General features: G+C 33.0%; 1 protein-coding gene across 5 annotated transcripts; it reads left to right on the forward strand.

The window, feature by feature from the left end:
- Window positions 1-8,780: 8,780 nt before the first annotated feature.
- Window positions 8,781-17,109, forward strand: LOC137828611 (putative F-box protein At3g16210). Of its 5 annotated transcripts, none has more exons than XM_068635257.2 (3): window positions 8,781-8,979; window positions 9,175-10,262; window positions 14,794-15,167. In XM_068635257.2, the coding sequence occupies exons 1-2, from the start codon at window positions 8,954-8,956 to the stop codon at window positions 10,256-10,258; spliced, it is 1,110 nt and encodes a 369-aa protein (XP_068491358.1). In that variant the 5' UTR covers window positions 8,781-8,953; the 3' UTR covers window positions 10,259-10,262; window positions 14,794-15,167. The 5 variants fall into 5 exon arrangements, with proteins under 5 accessions (XP_068491358.1, XP_090161429.1, XP_068491356.1 ...); XM_090305303.1 differs by lacking the exon at window positions 14,794-15,167 and adding an exon at window positions 10,417-10,686; XM_068635255.2 differs by lacking the exon at window positions 14,794-15,167 and adding an exon at window positions 16,949-17,109 and having other exon boundaries at window positions 8,781-10,262.
- Window positions 17,110-21,972: the final 4,863 nt, after the last annotated feature.

Here is a 21,972-nt window from a genome sequence, read left to right on the forward strand (position 1 = left end):
TGAAAACCAGTCCAAGGTTTTTTGGGCCGAGCCTCTGCTCGACACCATGGTGGGTGAAATCTTACCATGGTTTTGGTACGATCGCCCTCCTTAACATAACACATATTAGAATAATACTTCTCCTTTATTTCGTAACAAAAATAACACCATATTTAGTTTCTGAGAAATGTATGCAAAGGAAATTAAAATGAAAAGAAAAAACTTCAGATGAAACACAACTAATTGTAATAAAATCGTAAATTGGCTACATTCCATGTCCTTGGCACCCCTCCTCCATCCAGAGTCTCTAGTCCATACGTTCCTTTCCTTACTACTTCACGAACTCTGTAAGGCCCGATCCAAGTTGATGCTAACTTGTTATCCTTTTCTGTATCTTCTGATTTCCTCAAGACAAGATCTCCTTCCCTGAACTCCCTTGCATGTACCTTACTTAAATGTTTGGTCTCTATGCTTCTCTTCCTCGCGGCCTCCCCCAGCTTGGCTTTGCTCCTCAACTCATCAATGGTGTCTAATTGAAAAAGTCGTCCCTCCTCCGATTCTATTTCAGAAAAGTGATCAGTCCTACTAGATGGTACTTCCAACTCAATGGGTAGCACAACATCTCCACCATAAACCAAACTGAACGGGGTTTCATTCGTTATGGATTGCACCGTCATGTGAAACGACCAAATTACCTCAGACAAAATTTCCACCCACCTGGCTTTCGCTGCTTTTTCAAGCTTTTGATACCTCACCTCTGCCCCTTGGAGAATCCAACTAATAAAATAGATCGATCTCTGCTCCTTCTCTTTTTCCTTTGGGATGAAACGTGATAACGACGTCATCCTTCCTTCCAACTGTTGTACCTCTTTGACAGATGTCAGACTTCTCATGCTAAGAATTGCTTCACATTTCTCCAGGTTCATCTCAATTCCCCATTGAGTCAAAATAAATCCCAAAAACTTTCCCGCCTTCACCCCAAACACACATTTTTCTGGATTCAATTTCAACTTATACTTGCCTAGTGTTCGGAAGAACTCCTTCAAATCTTGCACATGATTGTTGGCCTTAATGGATTTAACTACCATATCATCGACAAAAGCTTCCACATTCCTTCATATCATATCACCCAAAATCCGATCCATTAATCGTCGATAAGTTGCTCTGCATTTTTTAATCCAAAAGGCATTACTGTGTAACAAAAATTCGATGAAGCTCCTCTGAAAGCCGTCTTTTCTATATCCTTAGGATGCATTCGAATCTTATTATATCTCGAATACACATCCATAAAACTAAGCAATTCACAACCAGCAACCCCATCAACCAACCTATCAATGGTAGGTAACAAGTAGGCATCTTTGGGACATGCCTTATTGAAGTTCATGAAATCTGTACACATCCTCCACTTGCCATCACTCTTATGGACCAGAACCACATTAGCTATCCAGGTAGGGTATTATATTTCCCTAATATAACCCACACTTCTTAACTTTTCCACCTCTTGATTCACTATTTGTTGTCTTTCCTCACTGAATTTCCTTTTTTTTTGAACCACCGATTTCACGTTTGGGTTTACCAACAATCGATGACATATGAAATCTTGATCTATTCTTCGCATGTCCTGCACCGACCATGCAAAGGCTCCCACATTTTCTTTCAAACAATATATCAACTTTCTTTCCCTGTTAACATCCATCTGACTACTAATCCTCACCAACCTACCCTCTGCTAACTCAATAGATTTAGTTTCCTCCACCGGCTGCGACCTTTCTCCCTCATAGTCCACCCTTGGATCTAACTCCACCTCCTCACCACTTCGCTCAACCCTTTCTAACTGCCAACATCTCTTTTTATTTTTTAAACTACCCTCGTAACACTTTCTTGCAGATCTCTGATATACTTTAATTACTCTCACTCTTCCTCCTTCAATCGGATATTTTACCTTCATATGTACTGGCGACACTACTGCTCTCCTAACTTATTTATGGTTGGTCTTCCTAACAAAATATTATATGACGAAGGGGTATTGACTACCATGTACCTGATACTGATTATTTTGATCTCACTGTCATCCCCAAAAGTTGTCCGAGCCTCCACATAGCCTCACACTTGCACTGGGTCGCTTGAAAAGCCAACCAACACACCTTCATATGATTCAAGGTCATCCATCGATCCTCCTATTGCCACAAAAGCGTTCCAAAAGAGTACATCTGTCGAGGAACCCTGATCCACCAACACCCTATGAATACACCGACTCCTCATAACTATGGATATCACCACCGGGTCATTATCATGAGGAAAGACATCCTCCATATCTTCCCTTGTAAAACTTAGAGTCGACGAAGGATCCATCTTCACTGCTAATTGCATTACCGATTTTGCATAACGCCTTCTTACTGCACCAGAAACTCCTCCTCCCGAAAATCCTCTAGCAATTGTATTTAAGTCTCCCATCACAGGTTTCTCATGACCAAACCCCCCTTGGATAATCCCCTTCCTCTTCCTCCATCGACTTCTTTGCCTCATCAAACCTTTCTGTCTCCTCCTCGTCTGTCTTGGCTTTAAAAATTTGTATCAGTCCCTTTTTTACTAGCTCTTCTATTTTCCTTGTCAACGTATAACACCGTTTTGTGTCATGTCCCTGTGTCTTATGGAAACAACACCACGCCTTCAAATTTCTTCCATAATTTTATTAGTTCTTTCCGGAAAATGTAATAGTTTGTCCGTATTAACATCTTTAACGATGTCCTTCTGGGATACCACCAGCTTCGGCGGAAACCAATCAAACCTTTCCTCCCTCCTTTCTCCATACCTTTCCTCCCTCCTTTCACCATTTTGTCTCCTCATCGTTTCCATCATCTCCATCAACGTTCGCGTATTCTCGTTTGGGGATCCTCCATTGAAGACCCCATTTGCCTCTTCCCCCGCCATTGCTCTCCTTGTCCCTCTCATTCTAAGCATGTATTTTGATCTTGTGGTGCAGGGATAGATTTGCCTGCCCCATGGTGGCGCCAAAATGTTCTAGACAGGCCAATAGGCGACCTAAACCCAGAACATTCAAGGTAGTTAAGAACAAGTGTGCTCTTAACCTAAATAGAGATTTGTTTATTTGTGAGGTTTTACCTAGTATATATGGAGTCAGTCTTAACCCCGTATCTACCGTTATGATTCTCTATTTACTGCCTAATTAATGCTAATTAATCTAAATCCCCTGTTCCACGCTATTTCCATTGTATTATTCATGTAGATTGGATTCCTGCTGATGATGGATCAACCCAGGCTCATAACCCAACGGAATGTTTGAAAAATATTTTGACATGTAATAAAAGAAATAATAAAGACATTTATTTAATACAAACTATGTTAAAATCGATTAGGCAGTTTGAAACATGAGTTAAAAATCAATAGGTGAGTTAAAAAATAGTGCATAATTTGTTAGTCATTTAAAAACATGTGATTCATAATTTATGGGTAACTTAAAAAATAGACATAATTAATTATCAGTGAAAAACGAAATTTGATAAGAGTAATTGTGTAATGTCTAAGTTGTGTGAACAGGTACATTCCTTCCCTTCTAAATCTTCGCTTAATTAAGGCTTCGTTTGGATCCAGGGGTGCCACTGTTGGCGACGACGGAAGTCACAACAGCACCCCGTTTGGATCCATGCATGCTAGCGGGCGAGTGTGGAAGGAAAGACCAATTTGAGTGAAATGTTGATCTGCGCAAAGATGAAGAGAAAGTTGCACTGTAGAGTGGGAGTGCCAAGTCATCCCAAGCAAGTTACAACGTTGCCCTTGCTTTTGCTGGAATGAAGAGAAATAGTGCCCCTGCGCCCTCTGCATGCATGCCACATGAAGCCATGAGATTCCTGACTTAGCTCAGGAATCGTTTGACTCTCTGTGAATCTGTGAAAGGAGAGTGAATGCAGTGGGTGAGTGGGTGAGGTAGGTGGGCGTGAAGCTGGCTATATAAGAGCATGAATTCCTTCCTCCATTCACAGAAAACCGAAGATACGAGCCATAGAGAGTGCATTGTAGTGTGGTTGGAGAGATTCCTATAAGCCATCTTCGTTTCTGTTAGGATACCTTGTTCATCTCACGTCCTGGGGTTGTTGTTGTGATTCATCTGGATTAATCTAGTTCATCTGGGTTCGTTCTGAGGTTAGAGCTTTTTCTCTGCAATGGTGCATAATCGATTATGCCTCAATTTGAACCAGTAAGATAATCGATTATGAGGCAGATAATCGATTTTTCAAAGAACATAATCGATTATCTGTAAAAATTTACAGGCATAATCGATTATGTGAAGTGTTGAAAAATGGCCATAATCGATTATTGTGTGCCATAATCGATTATGCTTTATTTTTGCCTACGAAGATAATCGATTATGCCTGGATAATCGATTATCCTTTCTGTATAACTGAGAGCATAATCGATTATGTTCTATATTTTTCTGAATTCTATGTTTCTTAATTATTTTTTATGTGATTTTCAGGCACTGTTCTTCATCCAAAGTTATCCTTGTGCTGCTATTGTTGCTTATCTTCAGGTTTTTAATTTTTTTTATGTAAAGTTAATTTTTTTATTTCTGTTTTATATTTATGATTGGATGATTATGGTTTTGTAATATAATTTGTTTCTGAATATAAATGTATTTAAAATGAATATTTTTACAAGTGGAAATAGAAATTTTTAATTTGTAGGGTTTTTAAAAAGTAATTGATATTTTATAAGTGCTATTTTTAATTGATATTTTAATTATAAATGTAGAAAGTAATTATTTATTTCAAAATGAATTGTTTATTAAACAGATTTAAAAAAAATTATTTTGACAGAATGGAATTAAAAATTTTAAAAATATTTTGATAGGGTTTTCATTTTTAGATTAAACATAATTTATTAATGTTATAATAAAAAACATTATAAAAATGTTGTATTAATTAAAAGTAACAGTAAAAGTTTAAAGTAGAAATATCATTTTGAGTTATTTTTTTTAATTTGTATTTCACATAAATTATTGGTGTTAGAATTAAATGTTAAAAAAAATGTTATAGTAATTTAAAAAGTCAGAAAAATTTATTTTAGGATTGATAATAAATTATTACAAAGATAAATAAGTTTACATAATCCAAATAATTGATATTTTAATTATAAATGTAGAAAGTAATTATTTATTTCAAAATGAATTGTTTATTAAACAGATTTAAAAAAATTTATTTTGACAGAATGGAATTAAAAAATTTAAAAATATTTTGATAGGGTTTTTATTTTTGTAGATTAAACATAATTTAGTAATGTTATAGTAAAAAACATTATAAAAATGTTGTATTAATTAAAAATAACAGTAAAAGTTTAAAATAGAAATATCATTTTGAGTTATTTTTTTTTTAATTTGTATTTTACATAAATTATTGGTGTTAGAATTAAATGTTAAAAAAAATGTTATAGTAATTTAAAAAGTTAGAAAAAGTTTATTTTAGGATTGATAATAAATTATTACAAAGATAAATAAGTTTACAGAATCCAAATAATTGATATTTTAATTATAAATGTAGAAAGTAATTATTTATTTCAAAATGAATTGTTTATTAAACAGATTTAAAAAAATATATTTTGACAGAATGGAATTATAAATTTTAAAACTATTTTGATAGGTTTTCATTATAGATGGCATCATCATCCCACAAACGTAACAGAACCCGTAAGGGTAAATCTCCAGCAGAAGATGTTGACGTTCCTCCTCCACCAACGAGGATTCCAGAAGTTCTTGATTATTCAAGATACTTCAGTACCAGGCGTCAAATGGTGGTTTTTGAAAAGAATTTTCACGCAAGAACAGTATTACCACCAAAAGTGATGAATACTCCATTTTTTGCTGGTCTAGGATTTGAATTCCAAAATCTTCTCAATTGGCAAGGTTTACAACCTTTCCTTGGAATTAATCTTCCATATTATGAGGATTTGTAAGGGTTTTTTTATACAAATGCAAAATTCACACCTGCTGGTCACCTTGCCATTGAGATTTGCGGAAAAATGATACGCATCAAAGAAGTGGATTGGATGACCATTACTCATCTACAGTATGACGGTCTTAAGTTAACCCCCGGAACGATGAAAATCTGAAAAATGTCGGTAGTCTGAAGATGAATGACCGACTGTTGCATTACACATGGGTGCATATCTTGTGCCCTCGAGGAAGCAACTATGCATAGAAGATATTTTCATGATGTGGTTAATTAAGAATAATGTACGCATTAATTGACCTCATTACATAATGCAACAGATCATCAAATGTCGGGATAACAAGATGTCTCTCCCATATGCAAATTTGATAACGAGGATCTTGCAGGTGTATGGCTTTGACTTGTCCAATGAACAAGCAACAATGCTAGGCTGGAATCATTACTTTGGCAAAAAAAGTATGACAAAATTAAATATATTCCAAGTCAATGGCATATGGCAACTTGGTAGACCACAACATGCAAACGAAGAAGATGATGAAGAGGATGAATTGCCACCACAAGATGATGAAGGTGGTCAACCTGAGGAGGAAAACCCCACTCAAAGGGAATTGTTAAATCAAATTTTGTCCAGCATGGAAAAGATGAATACCCGAATGGACAGAATGGAGGTTACTCTGGCTGACATTCGACGTCATCAAGGCCATTGAGTGTGTTATTATTATGTTATTGTCATTGTTATTTTTATTTCTAAGTTTCATGTTGAACATTGAAGAATTGTGTTTGTTATTTTTGACGTTGACATTGTTATTGTTAAGGTTTTATGCTACTTTTCATGCTACTTATTTACATAATCATATTGTTTTTAATTATATTTGTATATATATAACATAACATAATTTATAAAATCATTTATAATATTAAAATTATGTAAATAAATTAACTTAAATAAAAAATAATTCTTAATTAATAAAATGTTAAATAATATAATTATACTTTAATTTTAAATTATAATTAACTAAAATATGAAATAGGATTAATCATTATTTATTCTTTTTTTATATAAAGGGTAAAATTGTAATCTTACAAATTTTACTATTCAAAATATATTAAAATACTCTCACAACTATCACACCATTCACAATTTCCAATAAACTTTCTTCACACATTCACTCTAACATACTCCAATCCAAACAACCTCAACTTTCTTCACACTTCCACTCCCACTCACCCTCAACTTTCCACTCCCCCACACCCTCTAATCCAAACACACCCTAAGGGCCTGTTTGCTTCCACATGAGTACTATTCACGAAGACGGAAATGAGAAGCATCTTCTTGTTTGTTTCCAGTGATGCATGAAGGAGAGGAGAAGTGGAAATGGAAAGTTGAAGGGTTTTTGGTTCTTCTCACTCATGAAGAGAAAGTTGAAGGGAAGAGGAGAAAGTTAAATAGATTTATCTAAATTACGTTTTTACCCTTAATATATATAATAAAAAATAATTAAAATCATTTAACTTTTCTAATATTTTTAAATAAACTGTACATACCAAATAAATAATAATAATAATGTAAAGTCTTACTAATACTAATAATATAAATATTAAAATAATAATAATATTTAATATTAATTTATAAAATAATAATAATAAATGCAAATCAAATAATTTTAATAAAGAACAATAACAATAATAATATTAATTATTTTTATTTTTATTTTATTTTATTTATATTAAATATTAATAATTTTATTAATAATATATATATATATATATATAATTATTTATAAAAATAAATTTATATAATAATAAATAATATTAATCATCTAAAATACTTAATTAATTTTTTATATATTTCTATATATATAACATAACATAATTTAAAAATTCACATATAATATTAAAATTATTTAAATAAATTAACTTAAATAAAAAATAAATTTTAATTAATAAAATTATACTTTAATTTTAAATTATAATTAACTAAAATATAAAATAGGATTAATCATTATTTATTCTTTTTTATATACAAGGGTAAAATTGTAATCTTACAAACTTTACTATTCAAAATAATTTATAATACTCTTACAATTATCACATCACTCACAAATTTCAATAAACTTTCCTCACACATCCACTCTAACATACCCCAATCCAAACAACCTCAACTTTCTTCACATTTTCTTCACACTTCCACTCCCACTCACCCTCAACTTTCCACTCCCCCACACCCTCTAATCCAAACACACCCTAAGAGATGCGCTGATATTCCTTCTATGCATTTTTGTGTCTTCATGTGCTCACAAATCACTTAATACAAATACAAATAGATCACGATCTTATATTCTTGCATCCATAGGCGAATGGAAGAATGGATAAAAACATAGAGTTAATATTAAAGATTATATAGATTAAAATACTTGAGTTATTTTTTACTACAGAAATCATAGACAAAGATTTCTAGTTCTTTTTCTTGATCAATAAAATATTATATATTTATTTTAAGTTAAAAAATAGATGTGAAAATGATAATTTTATATACTCTGAAAGGGCGAAATTTTAAAATTTTTATTTTACAGGCATCAAAATATATTTTTATTTTATTTTATATGGATTAAAAGTATTTATAAGTTTTAGTGGATGAAAACAAAATAAAATATCAAAACTTGTTTATTTTAGAGATCAAAACCTTATTTAAGATTATAAAAAATTGAGTTATCTCTAATAGAGATCATTTTACACACTATTCTCTATTTTTTAAAATTAAATTCTATTTTCTTTTTAAAAAAAGTTATAAAAATATATTTGTCTCTCACAGACTTGTTATTGCCTTTTTCTGTTTTGGGGTTGGATTGGAGGAATTGTGATTATGAGATATCTGAATTGGTTGCATTGCAGGGTGGACAATGAAAGGTTCTACATTTATGCTCTCACAACTGGGTTTATGTTGTTGTCTTATACACAAGAACAAAATTACGAAGGTGTTATCTTCTTCTCGTAGCACAAAGTGAAAATGTATGGATGAAACGAACATAGGAAAGGGGTGGGTGTGATTGATTTGTACCCGTTTCTTTGGAATTTGTTTTGTACTTTGTTACCTGCTAAATCTGATTCATTATCATTCCGTCTCATGGTTAGTTAAATTCAGCACCATTTCATAGTTTAATTGTAGATTCAAAATTCAAATGTCTGACACAGTCTTCTTTCCCCATGAAATCCTTTTGGAAATCCTTCGCAGACTTCCGCCACAGACCCTTCTCAGATTCACCACCGTCTGCAAGTCATGGCGCTCTCTCATCACCCACCCATCCTTCATCTCTCTCCACTACCGTCACTCCCCCTCCTTTCTCCTCCTTCAGTTCAGCAACCGCTTCGTTCTCCCCCACCGCCACCCCTCCACCACCCTCTGTCTCCCCTCCTTTCCCCACCTCGATTTCCCCGTCGTTTCCTTCTGCAACGGCCTTGTTTGCGTCGCCTACGGTGACCAATGCCAAACTGTCATCGTCTGCAACCCGTGTATTCGACGATTTGTCACCCTCCCTGCACCCCTCGAGTACCCTTGCTACTACACTTCTAACGTTGTCTTAGGCTTTGATCCCAGTAAATGTGATTACAAGGTGGTCAGAATTTCTTGCATGGTGGATGATGAAAGGTTTGGCCTTTCTGCTCCTGATGTTGAGGTTTGCTCTCTTGCAACTGGGTCTTGGAGGACCCTTGATCATGGCATTGCTCCTATCTGTTACCTTGCTGGAGATTCTCCCCATGGATTTCACGATGGGCTTGTTCACTGGGTTGCCAAACGCTGCGTGGCTGGTGGTTGGTACAATTTTGTTTTGTCCTTTCACTTTGAGGGTGAGATGTTTCGTGAGGTTATGCTGCCAGAGAGCTTGTCTGGCGCCTCTACGGATGCAGTTATGATCAAGGTTGTCGGAGGTGGCAATGGGAAGACTCTTAATGTGTACCACGTGGGTGGGGGTTCTCCATGCTCTTGTGACATTTGGGTGATGAAAGAATATGGTGAGGTGGAGTCTTGGAACAAAGTATTTTCTTTTGTTATGAGCGGATTTTGTTTGGAAGCACCGTCTTTAGGGATGATGCTCAGTGACGTGGAAATTCCACCGATGGAATTGTGTGTTACGTGTAGTGGAGAGGTGTTGCTGCTCGTGGATGTGGCGGGAAGGAGATGCCTGTATTCGCTGGACATAGAGATGAAAAGTTTTACGGACCTTCAAATTGAAGTAGACACCGAGTTTGTGTATTCTGGTTATTATGCTGAGAGCTTACTTTTATTGAACATAGCAAGTGGCGTGGTGTCTTATTGAAGAGGTAATGACATTCCAATCCGATACTTATGTGTTATTTTTTACTTATCATGTCTCTGTGTGTTATCTTCACATTTTGTTGCTTTCTCAATGGGAGTTAAACCATTCCAAGTACAAGGAGTGTAAACCAAGTCTTTATCTTTGTTTCTTGTTTGTAGATTCCAAGTAATCACTGTACCAACGGTTTTCTGCTAATAGAATAGCTATTGGATATGTTCTGCTTGCTTTAAATTCTAAAAGAATTTTGTCTGTAAACTATTAGAGATGTTACCAAATTCATCATCATAGTGTTTGACCAAATTCTGTCAGGTTGTTGTTGAGTAACATGACATTGTGTACCCAAACTCTATTCTAATTGTAGTCTTGAATGGCTTGCAGTTTTGTTATGTTTCTCATTACAATGAAAATCAAAATTGTGAAAGATTAAGGAATAACTAGGGAGTAAAATCTGATGGCAATTATGAAACATTGTTCAGGGGAATTTTGTCAGTTATCTATCCGAAGTCCCTGACCACTAAGTAAAAATCTTGTGCATCTTTTTCAAGTTTGAAATTTCGCTTTCAGGGAATGTGAAACATGTTTTTATGTCTGTATATCTGGTTATTTAAGGACAAGGAGGGTTCTTTAAGTAAATATGGAAGTGTTTTGGTAGTCAAGGGACTGTTCCTAGCTAATCGGGTTGGTGGACGGTGTCTTGGGGCAACATGATGATTTGGTGCTGAATGAGTTTTAGTGCCAAATACTTGATTTTTTTCTTTCTAAAGTGATTGAGGGATGACTGGTAAATTCAGGGTGCTTGTATTTTGCAGTTAGTTAAGACCAGTAAAGACTGGCCTATTATGGTGATACATTGTTGACATTTATCGGCTAATTACTAAAGTATGATAAATTTTTTGTATATTATTTAGCGCATAAATAGTGTTTTTTGAAATAATACATTATATTGGTTGGCTAAAATGGCTAATGGGATGTATGATAGAGTGTAGGAAAATGTGTGGTTGACACCGAATAAGTACGAAGGCGTTTCTAATGTTGTGTTTGGATTGAGGTGAAGATTTGTGAAGTTGTTTGGATTCAGGAATGATAAAGTGGATTAAAGATGATGTATGAGATTTGTGAGGTTGTTTAGATTGAGAAATAATATAGTGAATTTGTGAGGATGATTTATTAAAATTTGTGAGTGATGTAATAGGTAGGAAAAATTTAGAAATTATTTTAAAGTTGTAAAATGTAAGTTTACAAAAATGTTTTAATAATAGGTTTGAGTTAATTATTATTTTTTAATATATAATATTCATAATTACTCTTATTTTATAATAAAAAATAATTTTGTGTTAAATTCAAATAAATTTATTAAATATATTAAAATTTATGAAAATAATATTTATTATTATATATTTATTATTTTATATAACTAATGATCATTATTCAGTCTTTAATTGAACAATTAAGATTAATTGATTAAGATATGATGTGTTATAATATTACATTAGATACCATAAATTACCAATAATCTGGTTAGAGACATCATCTTACACTTAGTATATTTGTTTAGTTAGTGTAATTCATTGATCTGCTAGTACTGAGTAATATTTTCATGCCACATGCTAGTTAAATAATATTTAGGTTGAGAGAAGTGATGGAGGAGTTTACAATGGACATCATTATGGAAATATGACAGATAAAGAAATCTATATTAATGCCTAGGAAGCAGCCACCTCCTTGTAGCCGATGAAAACTTGTATATAAACAAATAAGCAACATAATTACAAGTGAAAATTCACCATGGCATTTGCATATTTGGAGTTAATAGATAAACTAAGAAATTAAACGTAGTAAAAAATGTATAAAAACTTTTATAGTTGTAACAACTACTTTACAAAGTTATAATCTTTTTAATTAGTTAATGACCATGTATAAAAATTAGTATATATATATATATTGTTGGAGATCCCACATCGACTAGAGATTAGAGTCTTTCATTGTATATAAGTGGGTGCAACCCTCACCCCATTTAGCCGATTTTATGGGGTTGAGTTAGGCTTAAAGTCCACTTCTTAACATGGTATCAAAGTCATTTCGAGCCTATCCTAGCGAGTATTTGTTGGGCTTATCAGGCCACTCGCTATCGGGTCGCTATCAGACCACCCATAATATATTGTCCCACGCACGAGTTGGCAGTCTCGGCGTGAGGGGTGTGTTGGAGATCCCACATCGACTAGAGATTAGAGTCTTTCATTGTATATAAGTGGGTGCAACCCTCACCCCATTTAGCCGATTTTATGGGGTTGAGTTAGGCTTAAAGTCCACTTCGTAATATATATTAACATACTGATAACTATAAACCAGAAGAAATAGATTAGTGAATCTTATTCTCAGCATGTAACTTTTTTGGTCTCGTGTTAATGACACAAGTTATTGTCTAATTCAAAGCACCATTTTTGTTCTCAGAGAATTCTAAATGCATTGACTTCTCTAAATTCAACTAGTAAGGATCTGAGTGCAGGACTTGCAAGGCCAACTACTTCTAGACTAGAAGTTCTAGTTTTGTCAATGAGATGGGTATCTTAGGATATTATGGATCAGATTTACTTTTCTCATTAGTATAAATTGTAATAATTATCTAAGTTAATTAATATTTTTCTATGTTTATTTAAATGTTTTTAATCAAATTTTCTTTATATATATATTATAAATAATCTAGATAATTAATTTTCTAAGATGTGTTTTGTAAGTTCTTTTTGGGAGGAGAAGCGGTTGTGTTGAGTTAAGACTGCCTCAAGCCATGTATCTAAAAAATGTAAAAACTAAAATGTTTTTCTTACATAGGTCATTACTTATTGAGACTAACTACATTCATACTCAGATTAGAGAATTTGACCTTGGTGTCCTCCACTCAATTCACTTTACACGCACCTCGTGCATCACCCCATCTAAGAACATTAAGCTCAAAATTTCAAAAATTAGTGTAGTGTGCAAAAAGTTAGTAGTAAGTCACCACTTATTTCTACACAAATTATCATTGACTAAATGCATTCACACCTTGGTGTCCTCCAGTGAGGTCACTTTACACACACCTCATGCACCACCACACCACAAAACAACAATAAACTCAAAATTTTGAAAATTTGTTGAATGTGCAAAAAGTTCGTAACTTTGTATTAAAGCTTTCATGTTAAGCCTCACTTTGTAACTTGACATCTCAGATAGGCTGACACCTCAAGTAACAACAATCATCTATCATCACATAAAAAACTATTATTGAAAAAAAGAAAAAAAAGGAAGAAAATACAAAAGAAAAACTATGACGGGACTAAACCAAAACTCATACGTTAACAAAAAGGGTACATAGGTACATTATACCTATTCATAAATAATTCTAAGCACAGATTAAATAGAAGCCTATTACACCAATGAAATGATTCTTTATGAATAAATCTTAAATTAGCCAACTTATCCGCACACACATTCCCTTCACGAGAGATATGAGTAATCCTAAACCTGATTTCCCCCCAGTAATTAAGACAGGTATTCCATCGATTACGAAGTATCCACGAAACATTAGTCTAACAGTAAACGCAACACAAACCAAGACATAATCACATTCAAGTCATACATTAGTAAACCTCATCTTTTAAGTTTTCTCCATAGCATATATAACTCCATAAAACTCAACAACCATAGCAGTCTGAACTTCAAGAAACACAGAGAAAACACAAATAAAATCCCCACACTCCCACGGAAAATACCTCCACAAGTAGCAAGACCAGGATATCCTCTAGCAGTCCCATCAATGTTAATTTTAACCCAGTCTGGTGAAGGGAACTCCCATCTAACAGGAGGAGGACGAAGAACTTTACCAGTACGAGTATTAATACTAAAACCTCAACATAAACCTTCTCAAAAAACAACTCCTGATGAACGAGAACAGGGGAAGGTCACGGTTCCTAAACAACGTAAAAAGTATAGGAAGAATGATCCACAGCTGAAGCTCGTGGAAGGCCCTATTGATAATTTGACAACTGATGCTCCTAGCGAGGCTAATGCAGGGTCACTCTTGGGTCACCTTGCTTCTGATATAACAAATGGAGAAGAGGATGATTTTAAAAATATAGCTCCTCTCGAGGATGCATCAAATCATGATAGAAAACCAGGGAGACCACCTAAGGGGACTGGTAAATTCAAAAAAGTTGCTAAGGTAGTTCTCTCTACAACGTCACAATGAATGTCTCTTCATTTTTTTTGAAATGTTAGAGAACTCGGAAACCACAAAACCGTAGAGATGTTGATTAATTTACTTAAACTACATAAATCCCTCCTGGTTTTTCTTGCTAAACCTATGATGTTGTATGCTGATGCTTTCAATGTCCTTTTCAAATCTGTTAATATGCATTTGGTGGCTACGTCTCCTATTGTTAATAAAGCTGCTAAGCTTTGGTGTTTGTCAATTTCTAATTTTGTCCAAAATTTCTTGGTCAATGATCAGTTTATTTCTGTAACTTGCCTTCTGCATGATAAATGTTTTAACTTTGCAGATGTTTATGGTGCTAACACATACTTGGTTAGACGATTTTTGTGGAGGGATCTTAATTTCTTCACAGGGCCTTGGTGTATTATGGGAGATTTTAATGTTGTGCTATCGGCGGATGACTACAAAGGGGGTGACTTCTAATCAGGTTTCTTGTTGGATTAATACTAATGATCTTTTTTGTATTCCTTTTACTGAATCTTGTTATACTTGGTGTAATGGAAGAAGAGGTTTGCATATAATGCATAGAAGTTTGGATAGGGCTTTTTGTAATGGAGTGTTTCTGGATGAATGAGATTCTTGTACTTATCAGGTTCTTGTTAAAAATTGTTTTGATCATTCCTCTATTCTCACTAGTAATTCTTAAAGGAATGTTAGCAATTTTCGTGTTTTTTCTATGTGGCTTCAGGATACTTCATGTATGAAACTTATTCATGATTCTTGGGCTAATAAGATTGTTGGTTGTCCTATGTTTATTTTTCAACATAAGTTCATAATGTAGTTCTTAAGCAGGGTCTCTTCCTTGGTATTCAACAAAACTTAGAGACTGCTAGTTTGTCTTATATTCATGGGTTTCTCTATCAAGAAAAGATTGCTAAGAAGGAGTTTGATCATGCTCTACACTATCAATATTTGTTTTGAGGAGAAAGAGCTAAGATGTTATAGTTTAATAATGGGTGATGCGGTCAAGAAGAGAAATAGTTCTAGTGGGATTCATCGTCTACTGATTGATAATGAGGTTATTGAGGATCCTAAACTCATTGATGATCATAATTTGAACTTTTATAAAAATCTTTATGTTGAGTCTATTTCTAATGTTTTGGATACAAGTAATATGGAAGATTTAATTGGTACTTATATTCTTGAGCTAGTTTCCTCTGAGGAGAATATGATGTTGATAAATGTCCTGATTTTTTGAAAATCAAGAATGTTTTTAATCTTAACGGTAATAGTTGATGTGAGTTGATTAGGAGATGAAACATCATATGACACTTTCAAGAATTGGATCAAGATTCAACAAACAATTCAAGAACACAACAAGAACAAGAAACCAAAATAGAAACCCATTACTAGAACATGAACCAATTATTATCACAAACCAAAGCACATGAACCAATTAGAAACTCCAACAAATCATTCTAATCGATTAAAACCTAAGAAAACAGCAAACTACCGAATGAAACAACAATTAAAGGAATTCTACCGGTTGGAACAACAAGAGACATGTTTATAGATTTTGATATGAAGTGGACATGGAAGAAGAAGATGAAAAGTTGAAGAAAACTTATGTGGTTGAAGACAATAGGAGTGGTCACACCACTTGGATGGTGGAAGGCTCCAAGATGAGTGAGAGTGCCGCCAGTTGAGGATTCCCAAGACCCACAAGATAAGACAAAGAGAAGGAGAGCAAGTCTCACAAAGAACCCACTCAAATTCAAGAGAGTAACTTCACTTTCAATTTCAATATTCAACTTGTGTTTACAAAAGCAAGGCTCCTCTTTATATAGGAATAGAGGACCGGTCATGAAATGTAAGATACATGAAGAGTCATTGTAAATGAAGAGGCAAGGTACATGAAAAGACAATGTAAATGTCGCCCCTTTCCAAGTCACTTCCTTATTCTAGAAAAGTGACTTTTCCTACTATTTCCCTTCTAATGTTCTATTTAGAATTTATTCTAAAGATATTACAAAAAGAGACATTAATTGGGTTTGGATCTCATTTTGAGAAGACTAATAAGAAGAACTTCAAATGCTTTGGGCCTTGTCCATTTCTTCTATTGATGAAGTCTTTATTTGCTTGTTGAGATGACCCTTCAAGTATAGCAACCTTGGTCATCTTCATGTATATTTGGATCACATCAATAGTGCTTCTGGTACTAATGGTTATGGTGGTGTTTTCTATCATTCTTGCTCGGAAGTTATTAGGACAGATGTTTGAAATGTTGTTCAACCGTTTTTTAAACAAAATCGGGTTCTTCCTAGATTCAACAATAATGTGGTATATCTTATTCCTAAGATTAGGGTGTTGACTCCATTAAAGATTACAGACTAATTGTTGTTGCTAATTTCAAATTTAAGATTATTTGCAAGATATTGGCCGATAGGTTTGCAGTTGTGGCTGCTAGAATTATTTCTCCTAATTAATATGGGTTTGTGTAGGGTAGATAGATTCAAGATTGCATTGGTATTGCTTGTGAAGTTATTAACATGCTTTCTAAAAAGCTTAGAGGAGGTAATGTGGCTTACAAAGTTGATATTCATAAAGTCTTTGACACTCTGAGTTACAAGTTCTTATTATTAATTTTGACATGCTTTGATTTTCATCCCTCGTTTGTCGGTTGGATTAGTACAATTTTCCGTTCAGTTATGTTTTCTATCATAATAAATGGCAGTTTGGTGGATTTATGCAATCATTTATGTGACTACTAAACAACATGGTTTCTTATGATGATAATTAAAATCAAATCACTTAATTTCATCATGGAGAGTAAGTAGGGTTTGTGTGTGGATATTTTTAAATCAATTTTTCAAGATTATCAATAAATGATTATTAATTTGTGTGATTAGTAATGTAAGTTCTTAATTATTAGGTAAGAGAATATGAAAAAGGGTCACATTATAATTGGTAGAGTACTGTACAGCTTATAACATTTAAAATTATGTAGTTATAGTTTGATTAAGTTGTAGCAACATCGTGACTCCGTGAAGATATTGATATCAATATATTTCTTTCATAACATTTCTTTCATAACAGATTCACTATATACCAAACTTGACATATCAATATATTTCTTTTATAACATATTCAATGCTTATCAACCTTGTCATATACTGGTCATAATAATATATATACATTTTGTTTAGTCATTACATCTTATACAACAACAAAAATCTTTATAAAAATAATTTATTTTGATACAACACTTATGTTCTACCAAGGTAAAACTTACAAGTATTTTGTATTTGTTGTCTTTGTCTAGAGGCTCAAAATCTAATTTAACTAAGAGAAAAAAAAATTGTATTTACAATACCATTAGTTACAAAGGTTCAAAGTCATGTATCACCCACATTTTTCCTTCCTACGTCCAAACTCACTTCTATTGTTCTCAATTTAAGCTTCATTATCATTCTTCATGCATCAATACTTCACAATTTCTTTCACTCAGTTTAGTCACCATATCCCACCAAATTTCGCACTCCAAAATACAAAAATAAAAAACTCATAGCAATGCAAGCTAAGATTGCATCAAGTGGTATCAGAGCATTAGGTTTACAGTTCTTCAAGAGATAAGTTCTCAAAAAAATTGTTCTTCATTTTTCCACATTGTTTACATGTTGTTTTTCATGTCTTGATTCTGTTTTTGTTTTAGTTCTACCATTTTTGTTGTTGTTTGTTTGGTTTAATCGGTTCAAATAACTTGTTCTTTCTTGAACCATCTATATTGGTGTTTAGGAGTTATTTTTTAGTTTATCTTGTGTGTTTTTGAATTTTGTTAAGTCTTCTTTCATTTTCTTTAGGTAAAAACAGTTTATGTGGGTTTCATTTTTATTTTATGATCCATTTGTAGTTGTCTAAAGTTATGTTGTTTCCATATATGTCATAAAATCAAGTAATCATTTGTTTGATTTTTTGTTTCTTGTTTTTACATTGGATATCCATGTGGTTTGAGTCATTTTGTGCCTTTTATGTGCTTTTTTTTAATATATTATTTAGTCTCTAATCCTGTTATTAGATCATTAGCAAGTTCATTAGATTTAGGTGTCTATTATGTCTTGAGTTTCAATTCTTTTTTTCAAATCCCTTAGGTTTCTTCTTTTCTAGTTTTTGTGAAATCTTGTCTCTATTGTGAGAATTTATTGTGAGTTTGTATTTTGGTAAAAAAATCTGAAAAACATCACAAAACCCTATTGAGATGTTGTTTGTATCCAGTTAAAACAGAGTGTCCAAAAACAAAATAGAAAAAAAGTTATAAACAGTAAAAGTCAGGATATTTTCAGCCAAGAAAAAACGGTTTCAGTGTGGTGTTGCTCTCAATATAAAATTTATTGCACCTTATTCCTTGAGCTTTTTGACCTGAAATTTTTACCTCACTTTGCTTTCTGTGTTGTGGAGTTGGGATAAAAGTTTGAGATTTAAATTCATTATAATATTTCCCCAGTAAATATTTGAATCATCTCTGCCAGTGCTGAAAAACAGTTTCAATCTCTAATTCTAGTACTGCAGTATTTGATTTATTTCTCTCAGACACACATCCGTTTGACCTAAAATTTGTTTCGTTTGACCAAATATTATGTTGAGATTCTCACATAAAAATTTCATACACAAAATGTTTCTGGATGAAGTTTCAAAAGTTTTGGAAGTTTCAGTGTCTGTTTCATTCTATTATTTTTAAAAAAAAATCTATTCTAGTTCCATTCTTAGGTTTCCTAATCGAGTGCTCACTGTTTTTGTTACCTTTAATTGTTGATTTGTGTCTTAAAATACTCCTTGCATTTGTCAAATTAAATCAATTTGATTTTAGAAATTTTAATTGAGATTTTCTTGATTCATTACTTGTGGGCCTCATAAGGTGAAGTTCATATTGAGTGGAAGTTTGGTTTTGAAGTTATGAAGCTAATTTCTACTTGATGATGCATAGCCAAAGGCCAAAAATAGTGTTTATTTGGAGATGGCAACAATTGAAGACAAGAATGAAGTTCATATAAAGAGAAAGAGGATTTGACAACTTGAAGAAAAGAAATTCATAAAAAAAAATTGTAGTATTTTTAGCTTTGTATCACAAAACCTTTGTGTACAAGTTTAATTTTTTGCTTACTTTTGTTTTGTTTTGGAAAATGATTTCAAAGCAATCCCATTAAGAACATTGTTATAGTAAAACGCTTAGTCTTGTGGAAATGTGTCAAGGGACTCAAAGTGTCACTTGCATTTTCACCTAGGATTTTCGTCTAGATATTCTTGTTTTACTTTACTTTCTTCTTGTTAATTTCTTGCTTTATTTTATTTTTTGTAAGTCTTCGTGACACTTAGGTTTTTTTCTTCATTTGTAGTTTATCTTCTTTTGATCCTTAGAAAGTCTTGCACACACATATATAGAAAATTGTTTTGAAGTTCTATGAGAGAACTTGTTTTGAGAACTATCTGAGGTAAGCTCTAGCTAGGAATGTCTTGGTACTTAAGCAATCCATTGTGACTCACCTCAATTTCCTAGGAGTGAACTTGGAGAAATCTCATACTTGAACTCTTGATTTACTTCACCAAAAAAGTATAAAAGTATTTTCGAAATTTTTTAATCATTCCTTGTTGAATCAAAACTCTTGTTAAATTTTTTTGCATTTTTCAAAATGAGTGATCATTTACATGCATCAAGTGTACAAGGAAGTAATAGGGAACAAGAAGATGCCCATGGGTGGAGAGAGGAGAATAGAATTTCGAGAGAGGATAAAGATGGAAAATATAATGAGGTAAATTATTTTTTTTTGGCAAAATGGTTCTCAACCAAAATAAGGACAAAAGGTTTGAAGAAGAAAGACCTATTCATAGAAGAAAGATTTATAACTCCCATTATCTAAAAAAGGAAGGGGTGTAATTTGAGCCTAGAAGTTTATATTATTCTACAAAGCCTAGGTATACATTCCCTATTTTGATGAAAACAAAAATGTTGAATATTTAAAATGGGAGACAAAGCTTGATCAAACTTTTAAGAAGTACAAAGTTGATGAATATATTGGATTTTTCTTGGCTACCCTATGTTTTCAAGAATATGTTAGGTCTTGATGACAACAAAGGCAACTTGATGTTTGAATTGGTACAACATCAAAAGTAGAGTATTGGAGTGATTTAAAGGTGTGTATGAGAAGAAAATTTGTTCCGCCTTCATATGATAGAAAACGAAAGCATAGAGAAGAAATGAAAGAGCTTTTTAAAATAGGAAGAAAATTTGTAAAAGGAGAAAAAGAATATGCTAGAAGAGAAAAAGAGTTTAAATAAAAATTACAAGCTCTTGTCAGAAAGAAAAAAAAGAAAGACAAAAGAGAAAGAGAGGAGAACAAAGGAAAGATAGAGAATGGAAAGAAAAAGAGAGAGAAAGTGATGATAAAAAAGGAAAGTACAAAAAACTCATTTTCTGGAATTGAATCAGATATCGATAACATTAGAAAAACCTTATGAGGATGTGCTTGAATAAAAATCTATGTTTGTAGCTGAACCAAATATAGATATAAATTGTTACATCGCAAAAAATATAGATGAATGTTTGATTGAAAAGGAAGAAAAGTCTTTTATGACACCCCCTGCAAGCATAGCTGAGAAAGAATCCTTAAAGGGGAATTGCAATACTTTTAACTCTTCTTTTTGGTTATATAATTTTCATTCTTCTTCACAAAAATCTCAAAAACAATACTTTGTGATGTTGTTGCCTAGCTTGGGCAGTAAACAACACAAAGTGAAAAACAATATTTTTAAAAAAGGTCCTACGTTTTTCTTTCAAAAAATTTATAAAAATAAAGGACCTTATTTCTATTTTATTTCCATTTGTTTTAATTTTCTTTTAATAAAGAAAATTATCTCATATTTGTTTGATGTCTATTGTAGATTGAAATTTGATCCAGGAGAAAAATAACAAATAAACAGAGGTTGTTGTTATTGAACATCATTCAGTATTTGAGGAGAGATCCTTCTCAAGAGGGAGAGAATGATGAAAACCCATCCAGCCTTAAAACATTCGGCTAAGAAGATTGGAAGTAGGAAAAGGATCTCAGAAGACTTTAATCTCAGAGAGAATTAATTGTTGTCTGCTCTTCCATTTTAATCTAGTTTTATACACATTATACAGAGTAGTATAGGCTTTATTTTGGACTTGTATTTGGGCCATTTTCTTGGGCCAATTTTCATTGTGTAAATAGAAAAATAAAGAGTCTAGCTAGAGTTATAATTGGGCCTCCTTGGACCCAATGCAACTCTAGATCATCTAAGGTGCACAAATAAATTACTAAAGTGCAAATCGAAAACAGGAGTGGCAAGGAAGGCATGAAGGTCCATATGTCATCTCCTTAATGGAAAGGATTCCTACCAATGCCAAAAGGACATTTGTCTTTATGGGAATGGAGAGGATTCTCTCCAATTAGAGGAGGACACTTGTCAACCTCTAATTTGAGAGGATTTGCTCCAATTAGAGAGAGACACT

The sequence above is a fragment of the Phaseolus vulgaris genome, chromosome 7 (genome assembly GCF_051622355.1).
Source record: "Phaseolus vulgaris cultivar YP4 chromosome 7, ASM5162235v1, whole genome shotgun sequence".
NCBI classification, from domain to species: Eukaryota; Viridiplantae; Streptophyta; class Magnoliopsida; order Fabales; family Fabaceae; genus Phaseolus; species Phaseolus vulgaris.

Bases quoted from the DNA above. Each gene is read 5' to 3' on its own strand.
- LOC137828611 (XM_068635255.2), top strand. From the start codon at position 9,122: ATGTCTGACACAGTCTTCTTTCCCCATGAAATCCTTTTGGAAATCCTT.